At 40.0% G+C, this 21,812-nt stretch overlaps 1 protein-coding gene across 1 annotated transcript in view; it reads left to right on the forward strand.

The window, feature by feature from the left end:
• Positions 1-632: 632 nt before the first annotated feature.
• LOC115431386 (alpha-2-macroglobulin) overlaps positions 633-21,812 on the forward strand; it is a 101,930-nt gene continuing 80,750 nt past the window's right edge. Inside the window, 10 exon segments of the mRNA XM_075353508.1 lie at positions 633-842; positions 3,561-3,741; positions 14,202-14,248; positions 14,250-14,356; positions 17,869-17,921; positions 18,506-18,526; positions 20,449-20,473; positions 20,476-20,505; positions 20,508-20,612; positions 20,703-20,787. Of these exon segments, the coding sequence (XP_075209623.1) occupies positions 760-842; positions 3,561-3,741; positions 14,202-14,248; positions 14,250-14,356; positions 17,869-17,921; positions 18,506-18,526; positions 20,449-20,473; positions 20,476-20,505; positions 20,508-20,612; positions 20,703-20,787 (737 nt within the window). The 5' untranslated portion in view covers positions 633-759.

Here is a 21,812-nt window from a genome sequence, read left to right on the forward strand (position 1 = left end):
GTGGCCTAACACTTCTGCACAGTTGGCCTTCTGTACACTCTACTATAATTTTTATGCTTTGTGCACCAAATTAATTTTACATTCGTGCTGTTGCACAAGTAGCAAGTGACCTATATAGAGAGATATATTTGAATCCAACAGTCACGTATGATCAAATGTCTTCCTCAGCCCCCTCATTTTAGGGTCTGTTATCTCTGGTCTTAAATCATATGGCAGCCTGCTGTACTCAGGTCTGCTGTTGCTCAACAGTTTAAAGGGTAACCATGCTTGTGCCAGACAATCCCCCTGTATTTTCATCCTTACAGTCACCTATCCTGTTTTAGGATTTTCTTTGGAAACTAGAGGAGTGGACTTCTGGCAACAGGCGGGACTCGGCTGTGTCAGCTTTGGGGAACTCAAACTCTTTTGGGAATAGGGAGGAGGCTGCAAAGGTCCAACGAACTCGGAGGGGAGTGACTCAGAGGGAGGGGGTGGACGTGGTTGGGGGGTATAAACAGCAAATTACCGTCACCGCCCCCTCCGTTTGTCCAACTTAGTGGCTGGCACATCCCCTTTCTCTGTGTGTGTGTGCGTGTGTGTGTGTGTGTGTGTGTGTGTGTGTGTGTGTGTGTGTGTGTGTGTGTGTGTCCGTCCGTCCGGCCCGCAGTGGAAGCAGCAGCAGACTAGGAGTGCGTCCTCCTCCTCCTATTTCTCCTCCTCCACCGGTGCACTCTGGTCCGCTACTGTTCACTCGCAAAGCACCGACTCAACTCCGCAGACATGGCACCTGCGCTCCAAATATTCGCTGTCCTCATGGCATCGGCACTAATTCCAACTGCGACATCGGCCCATCTCAATCACACGTAAGTTCCACTAAGGTTTTTTTTTTTTTTTAAACCAAAGCAGCACCATCTCACGTGGAGTCTGAAAGTTTGGTGTGTGCGTCACGCAGGTGGGCACAAAGTGCGCACCAGCAGGCGCTCAGGATTAAGTCAACAAAAATCATAAAAATGTATTTGTCCTTTATGGAAAAGAAAAGAAAAGAAAAGAAAAAAAAACTTCATCGTGGAGGAAGAAAGTCCACCTCAGGGTGCTGTTACGCAATCTGCAGAGGAACAGCCACCATAGCCTGTGTTTGTTTATGTGCCTTAAAACCCCCGTCTGCTATCATTTGCCCCCAAATGACTTTTAGGTGGACTAAGGAAATCAGTGATTAATGACAGTATTTGATGAGTTTGGTAAATGATTTAAAACTGGTGTCAAACATCCCTCAGGTTGTTTGGACCCACAGATCTATCATACTTAACTGATTTTGTACTGACCTATCTTTTTTTTCTTCTTTTCTTTATCTGCACTCAGTTCCTCATGACCTAAATGCCTTTCCTAGTTGTGCACCAGAGTTGACCAGTTTAATGACTTTTCATCATCATGCACTGTCTTTGAGGCAAAAACAGCATCAGTATTCTCAGCTACACCAAACTCAATTAAAAGCGTCCTTTATTTCTCATTGGCAGTGGTTGGCCAGTACGTGCCAACCAGCCTCAAACACACAATATTCAGCAGAGAGTCCTGGAAGCATGATAAAATGGTTATTTAAAATAATTTCATGTTGTATTCATAGACCACATATTTTAATACATGCTAACACCACGTTCCCAATACTGAGCATAAATACTTTTGTTTTTCATTTCAAGCATGCACATACTTCAGCACGTCTACCGGTGTTGACCCTAATTATTTTTCTGGATTTCTACTCCATCTAGTTGATTTACTTTACATGCTCTTGTTGTGATTCATGATAAAAGTTACACTTTATACTGGTATGTTTAGGTGTGTAAGATAAGGTAAGATAAGCTGCTACCACAGTGACAGCAAATGTTCTAGTGATCCAAATAAAGAATATGATTCCTTCTCCCAAACCTTAATACAATACTGCTCATCATTTAAAGAATAGCCGTGTAATATTTAGTGGCATCTAGTTGTGAAGTTACAACCAAATGAGCACCCCTTGCCTCACCTTACTCTCTAGTGGCTGCAGAAAACAAAACAAAACAAAAAAACAACAACCGTGGATGTTATCTTCAGTTTCTGCATTAACAGCCCTGTAAATCTTACACACAGAAACTTATCTACTTAGGACTGTATCAAACTATGCTAAACACAACAAAAAAAAATATTATCATTGCTTGCAATTTTGTGTTGCTTCTTAGATAAATGATATACAACAAAACATATTGTGAGTGTCTTGACTTTGTGAAATGAGTCACAACTTTAGTGGCAATGGTAAATTTTTTCAGTTATATACTGTATATTTTTGATCATTGCAAATGCTACAATTTAAGGGTCTACATACAGGTGGATTTAGGATGATGTAATGTAAGAATAAGATACCAATGTCTGTTAACAGGTAATAATTTGAAATTAGTGACACATGCACAATGAAATTTGTTGATATGCAAGTTTGTTTGTATTTCAGAATGAAAAATATACGCATCATTCCTGATAACAATCACACTCATCATAATCACACTGGCCAAAATAACTGTATTATGACTCGTTCACCTAATCTTGCAGCCCTGGCTCTGTACCAAGCAATCATGTTCTTTTTTACTTCTGTAGAATCTGATTTGTAGGTCTGGTCATCTCTGTAGCACCACCGCTTTATTTCTAATGGAATATCGTGACAAATGTTTATCTAAAATTATACTTTGAACTATATCTGAGGAAGAATGGACAACAATATGGAGGTGTCAATGGAAGTGTACCAGTTCACAGAAGTGGAGGGAGTTTGACTGGATAAGCTTGATTAGATACTTTATTACGCCTTCCCAGAAGTCTCAACATGACAATAACTCCCCTGTCTGTTGGAGAAACTGTGGTAGTCAAAATGCAAATCATTACCATGTTTTCTGGGACTGCCCTGTCTTGAGGGATTATTGGAGAGAGACACACAATGCCCTACAGGATATCTTTAAATGTGAAATACCCTTCAAGAGTAAGGCTATGTTCTTCGGACACATACCTCAGGAATGGCCAAAAAGAGATAAATATTTAAAGAACATTTTGCTGGTGGCCTGTAAAAATACTATTACCAGGAAATGGCTATCGCAGGAAAGCCCAACTTTAAACGGATAGATGGAAATCACAATGGAAATTATAAAATGGAAAAGAAAACAGCATTTGTTAATCACAAATTGGAGAAATTTGCTTCATACTGGGAAAACTGGGTCAACTATGTCACACCCTATAGGCCTGATTTTGTTTTCACAAATTAGTGATTTTGCTGAATGGAAAAGATCACCCCCTACTTGTTCATAGTGGTTTTTTTTCTCTCTTTTTTTTTTTTCTTTCTTTTATTTGGTTATTTGACAAAAAACAAAAAATATTATCCTGGCATTTAGAGCAGAGAACAAATGTATGCTATATGTACATGTGAGGTACTGACTCTGAATGTCTGATATTGAATGTCAACAAAAAATAAGTTATAAAAAAAATAAAATAAAATTATACTTTGCTATCCCGCAGTATAAATTTCAATACATGCCTCAGCTTTTCCACTGTGTCCCTCTTTTTATCCACAGCATTTTTGCAGTGACAGTGAGCTCCCAGGTGAGAGGAGGGGCTCAGGAGACTCTGTGTGCCCAGATCCACAGCCCCACGGAGCCCATTTCCCTGACTGTTGCCCTCAACATGGACTCTGAAAGCAGTGTCATTCTAGAGGAGGTGGTTAAACAGGACTTCTACCGCTGTCTGACCTTCCAGGTATGACTCAGTGTGTGTAGATCCAGTTTGGAAACTTTCAGAAAGGTTTTTTTTTTTTTTTTTTCATTTTAATCATGTTGGTTTTTATTTGGTTGCTCTGAGTTTCCCACTAGCACTGGGGTAGAGTGGAGCAGTGGAACACTGGTTTAGTGCATCTACAGTGTTTCTTGGCATTATGTACCTAATTATCCAGTCGGCGCCATGACCAAGGCTGACAAAGTAAATGGTTCTCTGTAAATTACTGCTCTGGTTTCTGTCACACCACTACATGCTGTTATGCAACTTATGGTCAAAGGTCCATGTTGATGCCAAATGACCCATCGACCCCAATCAGCTCTGTGACAATAGCACTTAGTTTCACTTCATTCCCCAGTGTTCAGCCCCCCTGCGGGCCTAGTCTGGCATTTGTCGATTTGCAACTAAACAATGGCTGCTTTTGCCAGAGGCCAGCTATGTACCTGCATTCCTCTGGAAAACATCCCCTGCCCCCTGCTTTCAGTCTCATGGCACACACACACACACACACTCCCCTTGCAAATTTGGAAGTGGTTCCAGTCCGTGTTATGTAATAGCAACTCCATTAGCAAGTGAAAACATATGCTATACAAGTATGACGCCATTTCAGAATTAACCTTGTGTGGTGGTTGTTGCTCAATATCAGCGCAGCTCATATGGATTTTCTTCCAGCCCATCATTCTGTAACCATTATCATTGTCAGATGGTGCACTACAAATGCACTTTTTCCATGCACTTATACACAACCTGGCAAAAAAGTCCCACTCTCTGTTTTATTGGACTGTGTTTAGCTTTTCTTACAGCATGCATTTTCAGTTCATTTCAGTTCCGGAATGATCTCCTCAATGAAGAATGGAGTGGGGTGTATGTTGAAAATGTCAATGATGCATATGAGGTTTTTCTGAACAAGTACCTGACACTGTGTGGTAAGAACTGTCCAAAAATACAATATAAGCAAAAGCATCCATCCATCCATTATCTTCCGCTTATCCGGGGCCGGGTCGCGGGGGTAACAGTCTAAGCAGGGATGCCCAGACTTCCCTCTCCCCAGACACCTCCTTCAGCTCTTCCGGGGGGGACCCCGAGGCGTTCCCAGGCCAGCCGAGAGACATAGTCTCTCCAACGTGTCCTAGGTCTTCCCCGAGGTCTCCTCCCGGTGGGACATGCCCGGAACACCTCCCCAGGGAGGCGTCCAGGAGGCATCCGAAACAGATGCCCAAGCCACCTCAGCTGGCCCCTCTCGACGCGGAGGAGCAGCAGCTCTACTCCGAGCTCCTCCCTGGTGACTAAGCTCCTCACCCTATCCCTAAGGGTGCGCCCAGCCACCCTGCGGAGGAAACTCATTTCGACTGCTTGTATCCGGGATCTTGTCCTTTAAAAGCATAATTATGAGAAAAAGACCTGGATAATGAAGAGTTTACAGAAGGCATGTAAAAAGAAAAATAATTTATATAGAGACTTCATGAAATTTAGGACACAGACAGCAGAAAAGAAATATGAGGTATATAAAAATAAATTGACAACCATTTTGAGACAAGCAAAACAAGATTATTATAGTAAAATGCTAGAGGGCAATAAAAGTAATATAAAAGAAATGTGGAAAATTTCGAACACAGTAACAGGAAATAAATTTGCATCTTCAAGTCTGCCTAAGCATTTCACTAATGGCAAGGATGTTACAGAGAATATGAATGAAGTAGCCAATGAATTTAATTCTTTTCTTTGTAAATATTGGACCCAATCTTGCAAACACAATAGAGAAACAGGATGAACAAATAACCATTGGTTGGAATGAAGGAAATAAAGTAACTCAGTCCATGTTCCTTAATGAGGTGAGTTAAGAGGATATTAGATCTGTGGTCACAAAATGTAAAAACAAGGCTTCTGCAGACAGTGATGGAGTTGACATGATTATCGTAAAAAAGACTATTGATTGTATGACAAAGCCTTTAAGCCATGTTTTTAATCTTTCCTTTTGCAAAGGAGTTTTTCCAGACAGAATGAAGATGGCAAAGGTCATTCCACTGTTTAAAGCAGGACACAAACAGAACCTAGCTAATTACCAGTGTCTTTGCTGTCACAATTTTCTAATATACTCGAAAAATTATTTGTGCAAAAATCAGATTCTTTTATTGAGAAAAATAATTTGTTAAATGACAGTCAATATGGCTTTCGAGGTAATCGTTCTACAGCTCTAGCATTAGTGAACGTAATAGAAGAATCACAAATGCAACAGATAACAAAAATACACTATAGGAGTATTTATTGATTTAAAGAAAGCATTTGATACATTAGATCACAACATTTTAATTTCAAACTTATTACCTCCGCCAAGGAGGTTATGTTTTTGCCAGGGTTTGTTACCTCCGCCAAGGAGGTTATGTTTTTGCCAGGGTTTGTTACCTCCGCCAAGGAGGTTATGTTTTTGCCAGGGTTTGTTACCTCCGCCAAGGAGGTTATGTTTTTGCCAGGGTTTGTTTGTTTGTTTGTTTGTTTGTCTGTCCGTTAGTGTGCAACATAACTCAAAAAGTTATGGACAGATTTGGATGAAATTTTCAGGGTTTGTTGGAAATGGGATGAGGAAGAAATGATTAAATTTTGGTGGTGATCGGGGGTGGGGGGGCCCATGAGGGGGGGCCACTGATCGTTAGTGTGCAACATAACTCAAAAAGTTATGGACAGATTTGGATGAAATTTTCAGGGTTTGTTGGAAATGGGATGAGGAAGAAATGATTACATTTTGGTGGTGATCGGGGTGGGGGGGCCCACGGGGGGGGCCACTGATCGTTAGTGTGCAACATAACTCAAAAGTTATGGACAGATTTGGATGAAATTTTCAGGGTTTGTTGGAAATGGGATGAGGAAGAAATGATTAAATTTGGTGGTGATCGGGGGGGGGGGGCCCACGAGGGGGGGGCCACTGATCGTTAGTGTGCAACATAACTCAAAAAGTTATGGACAGATTTGGATGAAATTTTCAGGGTTTGTTGGAAATGGGATAAGGAAGAAATGATTAAATTTTGGCGGTGATCGGGGGTGGGGGGGCCCACGGGGGGGGCCACTGATCAGCCTTGGCGGAGGTCTGCGCTCTCCGAGTGCTTCTAGTTTGTTTGTTTGTTTGTTTGTCTGTCCGTTAGTGTGCCACATAACTCAAAAAGTTATGGACAGATTTTGATGAAATTTTCAGGGTTTGTTGGAAATGGGATAAGGAAGAAATGATTAAATTTTGGTGGTGATCGGGGGGTGGGGGGGCCTACGGGGGGGGGCAGACCAGAAAATTTCATCAAAATCTGTCCATAACTTTTTGAGTTATGTTGCACACTAACGGACAGACAAACAGACAGACAGACAAACAAACCCTGGCAAAAACATAACCTCCTTGGCGTGGGGGGGCCCACGGGGGGGGCACTGATCAGCCTTGGTGGAGGTCTGCGCTCTCTGAGTGCTTCTAGTTTTCATATGGTATGAGAGGAGTTATTTTAGATTGGTTAACAAGTTATTTACATAACAGACAACAGTATGCACAGTTAGCTGTGAAATTGTCTAATTGTTTAAAAATTGAATGTGGAGTTCTGCAAAGCTCTGTTCTGGGGCCAAAATTATTTATTTATATGTTAATGGCATATGTGATCTATCAAAGATAATGCAGTTTATTTTGTTCACGGATGATACAAGCTTTCTTTGTTCAGGAGATGATTTAAAAAGGTTAGTACAGAAAATGGAGAATGAGATGGTTCGACTCAAAAAATGGTTTGATATAAATTATCTGTGAATTGGAGTAAAACTAAGTTTATAGTGTTCACAAATAGAAAAAAGGAAGAACATGTTCATTGTCTATTAATAGTGTTACAATTGAGAAGGTTTCAGGAATTCATTTTGGGTGTAATAGTGAACGATAAATTAACATGAAAGCCATATACAGTACAGGCCAAAAGTTTGGACACACCTTCTCATTCTTTGCATTTTCTTTATTTTCATGACTATTTACATTGTAAATTCTCACTGAAGGCATCAAACTATGAATGAACACATGTGGAATTATGTACTTAACAAAAAAGTGTGAAATAACCGAAAACATATCTTATATTCTAGTTTCTTCAAAGTAGCCACCCTTAGCTCTGATGACTGTTTTGCACACTCTTGGCATTCTCTTGATGAGCTTCAAGAGGTAGTCACCTGAAATGGTTTCCTACAGTCTTGAAGAAGTTCCCAGAGATGCTTAGCACTTGTTGGCCCTTTTGCCTTCACTCTGCGGTCCAGCTCACCCCAAACCATCTCGATTGGGTCCGGTGACTGTGGAGGCCAGGTCATCTGGCGCAGCACTCCATCACTCTCCTTCTTGGTCAAATATCCCTCACACAGCCTGGAGGTGTGTTTGGGTCATTGTCCTGTTGAAACATAAATGATGGTCCAACTAAACGCAAACCGGATGGAATGGCATGTCACTTCAGGATGCTGTGGTAGCCATGCTGATTCAGGTTGCCTTCAATCTTGAATAAATCCCCAACAGCGTCACCAGCAAAGCAACCCCACACCATCACACCTCCCCCTCCATGCTTCACGGTGGGAACCAGGCATGTAGCATCCATCCGTTCACCTTTTCTGCGTCGCACAAAGACACGGCGGTTGGATCCAAAGATCTCAAATTGGACTCATCAGACCAAAGCACAGATTTCCACTGGTCTAATGTCCATTCCTTGGGTTCTTGGCCCAATAAATCTCTTCTGTTTGTTGCCTCTCCTAAGCAGTGGTTTCCTAGCAGCTATTTGACCATGAAGGCCTGATTCACGCAGTCTCCTCTTAACAGTTGTTGTAGAGATGTGTCTGCTGCTAGAGCTCTGTGTGGTATTCATCTGGTCTCTAATCTGAGCTGCTGTTAATTTGCGATTTCTGAGGCTGGTGACTCAGATGAACTTATCTTCAGCATCAGAGGTGACTCTTGGTCTTCCTTTCCTGGGGCGGTCCTCATGTGAGCCAGTTTCGTTGGAGCGCTTGATGGTTTTTGCGACTGCACTTGGGGACACATTCAAAGTTTTTGAAATTTTCTAGACTGACTGACCTTCATTTCTTAAGTAATGATGGCCACTCGTTTGTCTTTACTTAGCTGATTGGTTCTCGCCATAATATGCATTCTAACAGTTGTCCAATAGGGCTGTCAGCTGTGCATCAACCTGACTTCTGCACAACACAACTGATGGTCCCAACCCCATCAATAAGGCAAGAAATTCCACTAAGTAACCCTGACAAGGCACAGCTATGAAGTGAAAACCATTTCAGGTGACTACCTCTTGATGAGCATCAAGAGAATGCCAAGGGTGTGCAAGGCAGTCATCAGAGCTAAGGGTGGCTACTTTGAAGAAACTAGAATATAAGAGATGTTTTCAGTTATTTCACACTTTTTTTGTTAAGTACATAATTCCACATGTGTTCATTCATAGTTTTGATGCCTTCAGTGAGAATCTACAATGTAAATAGTCATGAAAATAAAGAAAATGCGAAGAATGAGAAGGTGTGTCCAAACTTTTGGCCTGTACTGTATTGCCTATGTACGAAAAAAAAGGTGTGTAAAAATATTTCTGTATTGAGTAAAACAAAATATGTGCTGGATTATAAAGCAATGAGAATTTTATATTGTTCACTTATTCTGCCATATTTGAGTTATTGTACTGAAGTATGGGCAACATATACGTATATGAGTAACACAAAGCCATTTTTTATTACAAGTTTTTATTACAAAAAAGAGCAATAAGAATCATGTATAATGTTAATTTCAGAGAACATACAAATGAGTTGTTTATTAAATCAGGATTATTTAAGTTTAAAGAGTTAGCTGAATTAAGGACATTGCTGATTGTGTTTAGAGCGAGAAACAGACTTTTGACTGCGAATTTGCAGAGATATTTGTTAGGTATCACAGGATGAAGAACATAGAAGGAGGTTTAATTTAAACAGCGAAGGGTAGGACTAATGTAAAGCAAATGTGCATTTCTGTTGTGGGTGTCAGAATGTGGAATTCTTTGGCAATGGAAGAGAAGAGCTGTACAAATATTTTTCAGTTTAAGAGGTTGTATAAGGAAAGAATAGAGAAGCTTTATTAAAGCATGTAATGAAATAATTAACATATGGATGTTGGATTTGTTTATTTGCATTGACTATCATGTAAACTTTTTACTCTAATAGCTGTAACGGCAACCTATCTGATGTAAGCAGATGTTTCAAGAAAGGGGCAGGTATTATAAGTTTTCTTCATCCTGCTCCTTTCCAATCATTTAGATTGGAATGAATGAATAAATGAAAATAAATGAATGAAATAAGCTTTGGGAATGCTACGTTTATTTCCAACATATTTTGGACACATAACGTTGCTGAACCTAGAGCTGAATAAGTGAAGCAACTGTTAGTGAAAGTTTTTACTATTACATTTTGATTTATAACAAACATGAATTTCTGGTATATGGTTAACATTAAATGCAACCAAATTGATAACTGAGATTTTACAAATAAAAAAATCAGCTGAGAACTGAAACTTTTATTCTATGGGCTCTACATTCAGTGTAGTGTTGTAGTATTTGAGATTGTCTTGGAGACCGGGCTCTAGAAATTAACGTTTGGTTTTGTCTTGGTCTTGGAATCCTCTGGTCTCAGAAACATCTTGGTCTCTGATGGTGCGGTCTTGACTACAAAACTAATTCAGTGTACATTTAGCTTTTACATTCAGCTTTTCATTCAGCATTCACTCTACATTCAGCTTTGCTGCAGCCTTGTAGTTCCAATGTGATATCATGACTCGCATAAATATACATGCCACTAATCGATGTGTCAGTTACCACACACTGAGAGTTCGGGTTAGGGTTTTGTGAACCAGAGATCTTGGTGTAAATTGACACACGATCAAATGGTGGTGAATAACACATGAAAGGTCAACAATGTACAATATAGCATGCCAAATGCCATAAGAATTGGTGTGACGTACATGCTATTACATGAGATCCGTGTTGTAGGTCTCATACTCAGTTGTGTGATACTTTTGTAAGTGACAAATCAAATGTGTTGTGGATAGAAACAGATTTTTTGTGGGTTTTAGCTGTTTGGGGTGGTCTGTGTTATGTTAACCAGTGGCAAAATAAATGTGTTTTAACCTAATTTAGTGAACTTGCCTCCTCCTTGACCCTGAAGCCCATCCACCAAATAGCTGCTGAGTTTGATGTCATGGTACCATTACTTGGCTAATATTAACGCTAGCTCCAGAAGTGCCAGTGGCGCTCCCCGATGAACTTGATCTGGCTCAGAAGATCTGCTGCACTTCCCTCCTGAATGGCTGAAGAGGCACCCATGGATGGCTCTTGACTTTGGTGCAGCATTTCTGCCATTGTTGTGACAACAATTGGAGTGTTCAAATGTTATTTAATATTCCAGTGGCTTGATTGAGTTGCTCCCGGTCCGCCATTTTCTCAAGTCAGTCATGTTTGTGAAGGCTGGTCATAAATATGAAATCTTCTATTTTCAGGGACCACCAATCAGGACCTGAGAATTTAGTTTTATTTCCATTTATGTCAAACTCACTTCCATTTCAGTCAAACTCTTACTCACAAACAATTGTAGTCATTCACACATCCTATCATTCTGTATGGTATGATGATAATATTAAAAGAGAGTATGATTGTGCATGTGAACGGGTATGTTAGCTTGTGTGTGGAAAGTATCATAGTGTGTATGTGTGTGTGTGTGTGTGTGTGTGTGCGTGTGAGAGAGAGTATAGTAATACAGGGGTTGGACAAATAATGGAAACACCTTCACCTCAAGATGATAATGCCCCAATCCATACAGCTAGAATTGTTAAAGAATGGCATGAGGAACATTCTAATGAGTTGAGCATCTCGTATGGCTGGCACAGTCCCCAGACCTCAACATTATTGAGCATTTATGGTCAGTTTAGAGATTCAAGTAAGACGTCGATTTCCACCGCCATCGTCTCTAAAAGAGTTGGAGGGTATTCTAACTGAAGAATGGCTTAAAATTCCTTTGGAAACAATTCACAAGTTGTATGAATCAATACCTTGGAGAATTGAGGCTGTAATTGCCGCAAAAGGTGGACCTACACCATATTAAATTATATTTTGTTGATTTTTTAAGGTGTTTCCATTATTTTGTCCAACCCCTGTATGTGTGAGAGAGTATAGTAGTGTGTGTGAGAGTATAGTAGTGTGTGTGAGAGTATAGTAGTAGTGCATTAGGGTTGCATGATCAATCGATTTTAAATGGAAATCGAAATTTTAATCAGGATGATTTTTAAAAAAGGGAAATCATCGAATTTATTTAATCTCTTTTGAGGCTCCAGGCCGTGTGCCTCTGAGCCGCATGCCTCCGAGCTACCGTTGGCTCCTCCTCTTAACTGTGAGAGCTGTCTTTCACAGAAGACTGTTATAACCTTGAATCTGTGATAGGCCCACAGTAGTGATACCAACCTAACCTGTGGTCCATGCACAGTTCCCTCAGTTCAAATATAACTGCATGGGATCACTCACCATATGTTGTCCACACACAGATCCATATCGTACCATCTTTTTCTGATCCGGGTCCAGGTCGTGGGGGCAGCAGCCTCAGCAGAGTAGCCCAGACAGTCCTCTTCCCAGCCACATCCACCAGTTCCGGGGCAACTGCCAAGGCATTCCCAGGACAACCCAGTGATATAATCCCTCCAGTGTGTCCTGGGTCGGTCTCCTCCATGCATGGATCCCCCAATTTAAATATAACTGCATGGGGATCACTCATCTTACATGATCCACACCATGCATGGATGCACGCATGACTGATGCCTGTCACTGAGTTACATTACTATAACTTCTGTGGACCCACCACAGAATTTTCAGGGATTCTGTGATACCATCACATGTTTGAGGTAGGGAGCAGTCCCTTGCATTGTGGGCTGCTCCCAAAAACAAAACTCTGACTTCTGTTGTCTTTTGTAGTTTTACCCCAAACTCGAAATCAAAAATCAAGTGTTTAGAGGGAAAAAAAAAGGGGATTTTATTTTTGGGCCAAAATCATGTAGCCCTATAGTGCATGTATGAGGGTATAGTAGTGTGTGTATAAGAGTATAATTGTGCATGTAAGAATATGATTTACATGTGAAACCAAGTATGATTTACTGCCTAAAGGGCTTCTCATGTCTACAAGTGGCAGTGAACTTATGTACAACTCAATAAGATACAGACATATAATAGAAAAGATAAGATGTAAAAATGTGCAAAGGAGAGATATACTGAAGAAGAGATACAATTGAAGAATGTAAAAGTAGTATAAAAATGTGCAAATATAACATTGTAAGCAATGTAAACATAGATGTAACAGTGTAACAGTCCAAATGTAACAGGGTAGTAAACAGTGTATAAAGAACTGAGTGCAAAAAAAGTGCACACAGATAAGACCAGTATTTAAGCAGAGCTACACTGAAAGGGGTAAAGGATCTCAGGAAACAGAGTGTTTTACTGTTTCACTGTTTTATTATCTACTGATTAATTTTTCTTTTTCTGTTTGCCAATGCACTTAAAGACATTTAAAGTTGGTGTAAAGATGTTGTATAAAGAAAGTGATTACTTCGTACAGAACCCCCCCCTTTCCCTCATTCTTGTCTTTCTTCTTAAAGCTGTGGGAGACTTTCGTCACCAAATTTTCATCAAATCTCTAAAACCCCAGTTATAGCCTAAGTATAATGAATCCGTAAGTCTTTCTGTGATTACTCACCTGAATCTCTTCCCTCACGGTGAACAATTTTGAAGTGCCATCCACCATAAACAAACCACTTGTTTACAAACAGAGCCGGTACGTAACTCGGGCATCTTCGGAATTTTGTCGCATTGTGGGAAGCGGAGTTTGCACAGCTGCCTGGCAGCGGCAGTGCAAACATATGATATCACACGACTGCAACAAACATGACGAAACAGCTGAAATGTGGAAACGGCTGGAGGGAAGCGGAGCTCCAGCTGTTTCCATGTCGTGTGTGTTGCAGCTGCCGCTGCCAGGCGGAGCTCCACTTGCTCCGCTTCCCTCCAGCCATTTCCACGTTTCAGCCATTTCCACGTCGTGTTGGTTTCATCCATATAATATCATGTGGTTGCACTGCCGCTGCCACTGCCAGGCGGCTGTGCAAACCTCTGCTTCCCACAATGCACATTGCGACAAATTTCGAAGATGCCTGAGTTACGTACCAGCTCTGTTTGTAAACAAGTGTTTGTTTATGATGGATGGAACTTCGAAATTGTTCACTGTGATGGAAGAGATTCAGGTGAGAATCACAGAAAGACTTTCGGATTTGTTATACTTAGGCTATAACTGGGGTTTACAGATTGATGAAAAAATTGGTGATGAAAATCTCCTGTACCTTTAAAGAGTCAAACATACCCTCATGCCCTCAATGACAGAGTTTGTGTTTGCTTTTGTTCTAGGTCCCTGTGGTTTCCAGAACAAGTGTGGCATCGATTAATGTACTGTTCAGGTGAGAGCACTTTGATGAACAAGAAGGCCAAAATACTCATTCACCCTCCTTCTTTCATCCATATCATCCAGACTGATAAGCCTATCTACAAACCAGGGCAAACTGGTAGGTATCTAATATCTTCAGCACTTCATCCACATTGTCCACCAGCAGCATATCAGTGTTGGAGCTTCCTGCTGTGTACTAGGATTGGCAACGCTGCTGCAGTCTGTCTCTTCATATGGCCCACATTTCTGCCCCTGCACTACTTACAAATTCAGCTGTACTTGCACAATTTTTGGACTACTTTTCAGTATCTGCATAATGCTGAGCAACTACTTGACAACTTCAGGAATTATATCTATATTCAGGGCATAGACGAATTTTGGTTCCTCAAGAGATATTGCTAGTGGTTGTTGGTAAATCCAGAAGATTCTCTTTTAAACTGCACTGGGAAAAAAGTCCATCCGATAGAAATGAAATGCATAGTGTGGTTTTAAAACTGCATTTCTAATCCCATAAATCTGGATGCATTTTTTTGGGTTCAGGTGTAATGTATTCATCAATCTGCTATTGCCAGGTAATATACCTGTGCCATATTTAGTGAAAAACTTCTAAGATTTCCACCAATTAGATATTTAACTTTTCTCTGAGGGAATTGTAAATTTTAAAATCAAGGCACCAGAATTAGGATTGCCTTGGCTTAATTTACAGTATTTCTCCAAAAACTGTAGATCCTACATTTCCCATAATTAAACTCTGTAGCATTTATATGATCTTGCCCACTCCTCACATATTATTTCACCTCGATGTTCATACTCATCAGTTGAGTCCCTCCCTTGACTTGGTGAGTATTCAACAGGGTGTGAGTGAGGCAGTGACTTACGTTTGTAGCTCTGTGGGAGTTTCAAATGCAAGAAAATACCACTGAGATCATCAGGATTTTTTTTGGTTGGGTTCAGACTATGTACATAACAAACTGGTGTGGAAGAACCCACAAAATATCCCAAGCTTTACTGTGGGAAATGTAGTAACTAGGGCTGTAGTAACACAAAATTATGTCAATTGAATCTGAGGATCAAGAACCTTGGTTCTAAAATGAAGCCAGAGGTTGAGTTGGATCCAAAATGCTCTCATTCTGATGGATTTACACTGGACATCTCTCTGAAAATATTAAGTCATCATTTTGTTTTTTCCAGGAGTCTGTCTGGTGTTATTTTTATATGGATATCCTAATAACTGATCTGGTCCATCTTAACATTTTTTTTTTTTTTTTTTTTTAAATTTTCAATAATTTGATCTGATGGAAATGAGTGAGTGTCGTCAAGTTTTCAGATTGGGGCAGGAAGCTCATTAGTTTGACAAGGTTTTTAAACAGAGCACTGTCTTTGTAATGGCAGTGACATATTTTTGAGAGCTGAGGGTGAAGGCTGGGTGAATTGCCAACAGAACATATGACAATCTTTGGGTCGATTTTTTTTAGTAGATTTTCTTAATTCTTATAAAAAAGTGTGTGAGTAATAACATGTTTTTTGTACTTTTCTCTGGTTACTGGAGATTGTGTGTTAGGGACCAAGCAGTCATGCACCAAGGACACAGGATTAAAGGCTTCAAAATGGGGTTTTTATTCATCCAACAAAAGTCCAACAATATCATAAATCAAATTTTCAAAGATTGTGCCTATAAAAGAGGCCAACATAAAATAACTGTACTCATATATAACAATAATTGAAACAGGAAATGTGAACAGAACAACCTGACCAAACATAATGAGACAAAGGGGAACATATATATATATAATGGCATGATGGTGAAGATGGACACCTAATACAACTGATACAAAGAAAAGGTACACTAAACTAACCCCCATGATGTCACAGCTTGTTGGTCCAGTCTTAATGAGCTGGCCGGAGTATTAAACCTTGTTCCATGCATGCCTTTCTCCCCCAATACCAGGAAGGATTCTCACCATGCTCAAAACAAAGCTCAAAACAAAAGAACAAAAGGATAAGTAATTTTGTCACCTTACAGTCTTGTTATGTGTGCATGCTATAAAAACAGTGTAAGGTTAATATAAATGTAAAATGAACTAACTGTGTATGTTAAGTGATTAAATGTGTGGTTGGCTGCAACTGACATGACCATGTGGTGATTATAAACTGAAAGTACTGAAAATGAAAATATACTGTGTGGAGTGCTTTTTTATTTGACAAGAAATTCAGTATTTTTGCATCATCATCATCATTATTATAGCTAATACTGACAATATCTAGATGAAGTAGACAGTAACCCATGTTTTTCTGAACTATAACTGCAATGTACCAAAACTGTGGTAGACCCAAATTGTCCTGCTCTAAAGCATCTGTGTAAAACTGACTCACCGCATGTTGACTCAGTAGCCTAGCAACCTGTGCAAGTGACATTAAAATAACAAATCCCTGTCATGCTGGTAGAAAAATGACTGTGTCCCTGTTGTGGTTCCTGTTCCTGATTAGTCTTACGTCAGTGTCCTAATCTATTATGGCCTTTGTATATCTTGTATGATTGTGTGATTGTTCTTGTATCAAGCAGATGATATTCTCATTTTAAGATGTCATCTTGTATGCTAAACCTTATCCTGTGTGTAAACCCTTATCATTACCATGTGTCTAATGCATGTAGTTAGCACGAAACATAGCATCTTCCTTTTGGGTGGTTGGCAGAGATCTCTCCTCACATCCCAACTGTCCTTGATTGTTGTGTGAGCTCTTATCTGTGAACAAATAAGGCCTTGAAGTAAACTTAGCATTTCTTCAAGTACCATGTCTCAGAGGTGATTTTTGGTCTTAAAATCGACTCATATTAATGCTCCTTGTAAATTACAATAATCGCATTAATAAACAGGCCAATTTTTAAAACAAATAGCTGAGAAGGAAAGTTTTGACTGTTCTGGGATTTTATTTTATTTTTTTACGATGTAATCCCTGATAAAGGTAATAGTAAAGGTAATATTAAAAAAAAAAAAAAAAATACAGATAGATTGTAATCTAAGATTGTGGGATTGCCCAGCCCTAGTAATTCCTGTGGTCCCATTGTTAGAATTTAAATTTAGATGTAAAAACTTTGCTGACGTCCAGTGATTGTCATCAGTACAGCTAAGGAGAATTCTTACCAGACTGAGGTGGTCTGAAGAGAATGAAACATACAGTTGTATATCATCAACATTAGGCTAATGAAATCATTTGTTTCTGTATGATTTTACTAAAATGGAAATTGGAGCATGTTGATGTAGCAAGATTGACAGCCAGAGGACCACGAACTGACCTTTGTCGAATCCAACAACAAATATTGAAATTGTCAGATGTGTAGGTGCCAGGAGACATGGTGAAAGTCCTTTCTTTTAAGTATTTTAAAGCATTGAGCAGGTTTCATAATACAGTTTTGCAGTCTATGTAGTAGAATGTTATGATGTGACAGTCAAATCAGTGTGGTAGTTTTGCATAATCCTGTCAATTAACAACCAAGAGTAACAAGTACAGGTAACAGTGAAGCCTTTCCCTAGAGTCTTGTCTGTCATAAACCATGGACTGGATATTTCATGCAGTGTATATACTCTATATGTTGCAGGTGGTAATTTTTTTCTTTTCTTTTCTTTAAAGTCCAGTTCCGAATTGTGTCAGTGGATACCAATTTTATTCCTGTGAATCGAGTGGTAAGTTTTTAATACATTTGTCTCTCAGAGTCATGAGTTTATGATATGTGTAAGAATTCCAAAGATCAAACTTTGTATCCGATTGATTTCTGCCATCCAGTCAGTGAATTTAAGAGCAAGGTTTATTTTGGTTCAGGAGAGTGGGTGGTGAACGAAGGCCTGTTTGTTGATTTTGAAGACAGCGTGGGTGTGAGGCGCTGTGTGGAGTAGTGTGATAAACATGCTGTCAGAGTTCATTTGGCATACATTGCATTTGACCCAAACATCTGAATCAATATGGGCTCAAGGCCTTTCCGTTTGTGATTACAGGTTGAAAACACAACTGTATGCCATGAATGTGAAATTCATTCAAATATAGCACATGCAAAAGGGTAGCTTGCAAGAGATGTCAAATGATAGAAGCCCCTATATTATTTTTAGATTTTAGATCATTGACTGGAAGATTTTAAATATAACATTTGAAAATTGCATCAAATTGTTGTTTGTCAGTTCCCAAACTGTTAACACCTATTGTATTTTTCATGTTGGGCATATTTATATATTCCTGAATATTATAAGTAATATTTTGTTATCTTTTCCTCTAGTATAAAGTGGTGGAGCTTCAGGTAAGGGACATAATTCTGACTTCATAGCAATTCTGCATGACAAGCTACTGTGGCTTGTAGTTTATGTTTGATTTGCTAAACTTAAAATAAAGTACTGACTGTGATGAAAAGCATTTCTAATGTAACATAAAAAGAGATTTTGCAGTGCTGTAAAGTCCTGAAAGGTAAGATTTTTTCTGTTACACTGAAGTCTTTAGGACAACTATCTAGTGCACATAAGACAAAACCAATGTTGAACGTTGTAATGGTAGTGCCCCCCCCCCCCCCCCCCCCCCCAGAGAAAGATTGATCATTGATCCTTTGCATGTTACGTCATGCTCTGTTCGCGCCACAAACAAGCACCATGACGGACGGCGGAAGTGCCAGACTGCACACTGGATGGCAAACTGACTAATATCGAATTTGATCTGAACGTTCTCATTTTTGTTCGTTTTTTAACCCTCTTTTAAACCTTGGTCGCCACACAACAGTTCCATCCTTCTTCAAAGACACCCATGGTTTCAGCTGGGTTGCGGACGGAGCCTGGATATGATGGACCTGATTATTACAGATAGAACAGGCTCTGTTTTTGTCGATAGCACATTAGCACCACTGTTTTCCAGTGGCTGTCATAAGTACCTTTCATATTAGCTCTGTTTGTTGTAGGGGCTGACTTTGTACCAGCTACACTATGTTCCATGTCCTACTGTTGTTGTCATTATGCTGTGCCATATGTTCTAGTGGTGGAACTGTACATATTACTGTGTGTAGATAGTAGAAAGGCAGCCACTTCAGCAACAGAGCTAATATTGTAGGCTACTTATGACAGCCACTAACATTATCACACAATGTTAGTTAATTAGAGCTGCTTTTGGTTATAGTCTATTGAGTTTGATGGCATGCTGGGGGAAACATGTTAAAAACATGCACAGCTAGCTAGCTAACGTTAGCTGTATCTTTCCTTTACCATAATGAGATCCATTCCTCTGCTATGAGTGTGGTACAGTGACTCAGTAATCTAACCTGAGACTAAGAACTGGTAAGCATCCAGACTTTAGTATGCTTTTAGATCAGCACCTGTGTATGGGGACACTCCATTTATAACAGAATGGTAACAGATCGAGAGCATTAAACTCCGGTAGACTGGAGGATTTGCTAGATCCGTAAACACGTCAGTAGGGAGAAGGTAAGGGTCGGTAGCTAGCCTTGCTATCATTAGCTTCTCCAAATAGCATTCTTTGTGCCGTCCAGTAAGGTGAGTCACTTCGCAGGACAACTCCAAAACCTTATTTTCACTGCTGGTAGCCATAATCCGTTGCTCATTTGTTTGTTTGCTGTGTCGCTTTTGCCGTCCACCATGGCACTGCACCCCTAGTCACGTGATAACTGTGACGTTGGTGCAAAGGGTCATACCCCTGTTGCTGCGCTGCTCCCCTCCCAGTACCACCCCCATCTCTGTATTTGATTATTCTATGTGTCCCCATGACAATGCATTGACCAAAAAAAAGACCTGAAAACTATAGGTCAAGATTGCCATCCAAATTTTACATCTCAATCCCAATTTAACCTTGAAAATGTAGGTCATGGTTCATGGCCAGAGACCACATTTAAAAGCTTCTACTCTAAGTTCACATGATACCAACATGACGGAGATCGAAGATTGGTGAAGAGTAATCACGCTGACACTGGGCAGGGTACAACAATACCCCTGCAGCTGATGCCAAGGGGCAATAATAATTACAAACTCAGAGACAATATTGTATGTTCACAAGATAAAATAGGCAGTTCAGGACTGTAAGGGCCCAATACAGATTTTATGTATTACTATTCCAGGAAACCCAGATGAGAAAGAGGTGAACTACTTACTGCATCTCTCTGCCACTTTTTAAAAGCCACACACTGAAAAACTTCATATAAAAAACTGCTCCTTGTATGTAATGTAGGATCCCTCTTCAAATCGCATCGCCCAGTGCTGGACAAGACCATAGATGGCATCCTCGATCTTCCCATCCAATGATCCCTGAAGCAGCTCAAGGACGCTACACGATTACTGCTATGACAGACAGAGGAGAACAAATATCCCACAACTTCGATATCAAGGAATACGGTCCGGTTCAGTTAAACACTAGTGTAGAAGTATCACTGTTGTTGAAATTTCAGTTGTTTTTTGACTGTGATTTTGTTTCCTTTGGTTTAGTGTTGCCCAAGGTATGAGGTGAAGGTTCACTGCCTGATGTGATCACAATCCTGGATGAGGAGGCAACCTTCAAAGTCTGTGGAAAGTTAGTGTCCCTTCTTAGGCAATGTGCGCATGTTAAAAACATGTGTTAGCAATTGACATGTCACACTGTAAATAGTGGAATCAATAAACCCACACACCATTAGCTGCTGCTAGTACTTAATTAACTGATTGTTTTGGTGGCTCTTGCATGCAGACATGCACAGGATATTACATTTGGAGGGTATTAGCGAAAAATTAGAAAAACCATGTAATTACATCAGATTAGCATTTTAGGTACCACTGTGGTGATAACAAGAGGTGTCCTCAGAAAAGACAACTTTATACTTCTGCGTTAAAGGCAGAAGAAGCCACCAAACACTATTGTCTACCATGGCTATGTCAATGCGCAACATCTCCAGCGTGAAAGTGGAAGCCAATGTAGTATAATTCCACCAGCGACCACAAGCTGCTAGTTCCAAAAAGCACTTTTTGGTAATAAAATAATGAGTAACTTTTGATCACAGATAGGAGAAGAAGTATCATTAAATATTCCATTACAATGGGACCTTTCACTGGGTTGGATATATTAGGCATCAAGTGAACATTTAATCCTTGAAGCCGCTGTGTTGGAAACAGCAAATGAGCAACGTAAGGAACTGACTGACTTTAACAAGGTCCATATTGTAACGGTGATGACTGGGTCAGAGCATCTCGATAACTGCAGGCAAACTGAGCATCTGTGGGAGGTGATGGACAGATAAATGTCATCCATGAAGGCCCACCTCTCTACTTCCAGGACTTCAGGGATCTGCTGGTAGCGTCTTGGTCCAGATACCACAGCACACCTTTAGAGGTCTGGTGGAGTTTAGACCTCGGGTCAGAGCTGTTTTTGTCATAAAAGGGGAACCTACACAATGTTGAACAGTTACTATATGTTCTGCTGCCATAGGTGCTGATTGGTTGAGATCCAGTTGTTTAGATTCTTGGTCAGTACCAACCACTTTACGCTGGGAATGAACGACAAGACCTGGAGATGCTCTGACCCAGTGATAAAGTAAAGTAAAGTAAATTTTATTTATAGAGCAC

The sequence above is a fragment of the Sphaeramia orbicularis genome, chromosome 13 (genome assembly GCF_902148855.1).
Source record: "Sphaeramia orbicularis chromosome 13, fSphaOr1.1, whole genome shotgun sequence".
Taxonomy (NCBI): domain Eukaryota; kingdom Metazoa; phylum Chordata; class Actinopteri; order Kurtiformes; family Apogonidae; genus Sphaeramia; species Sphaeramia orbicularis.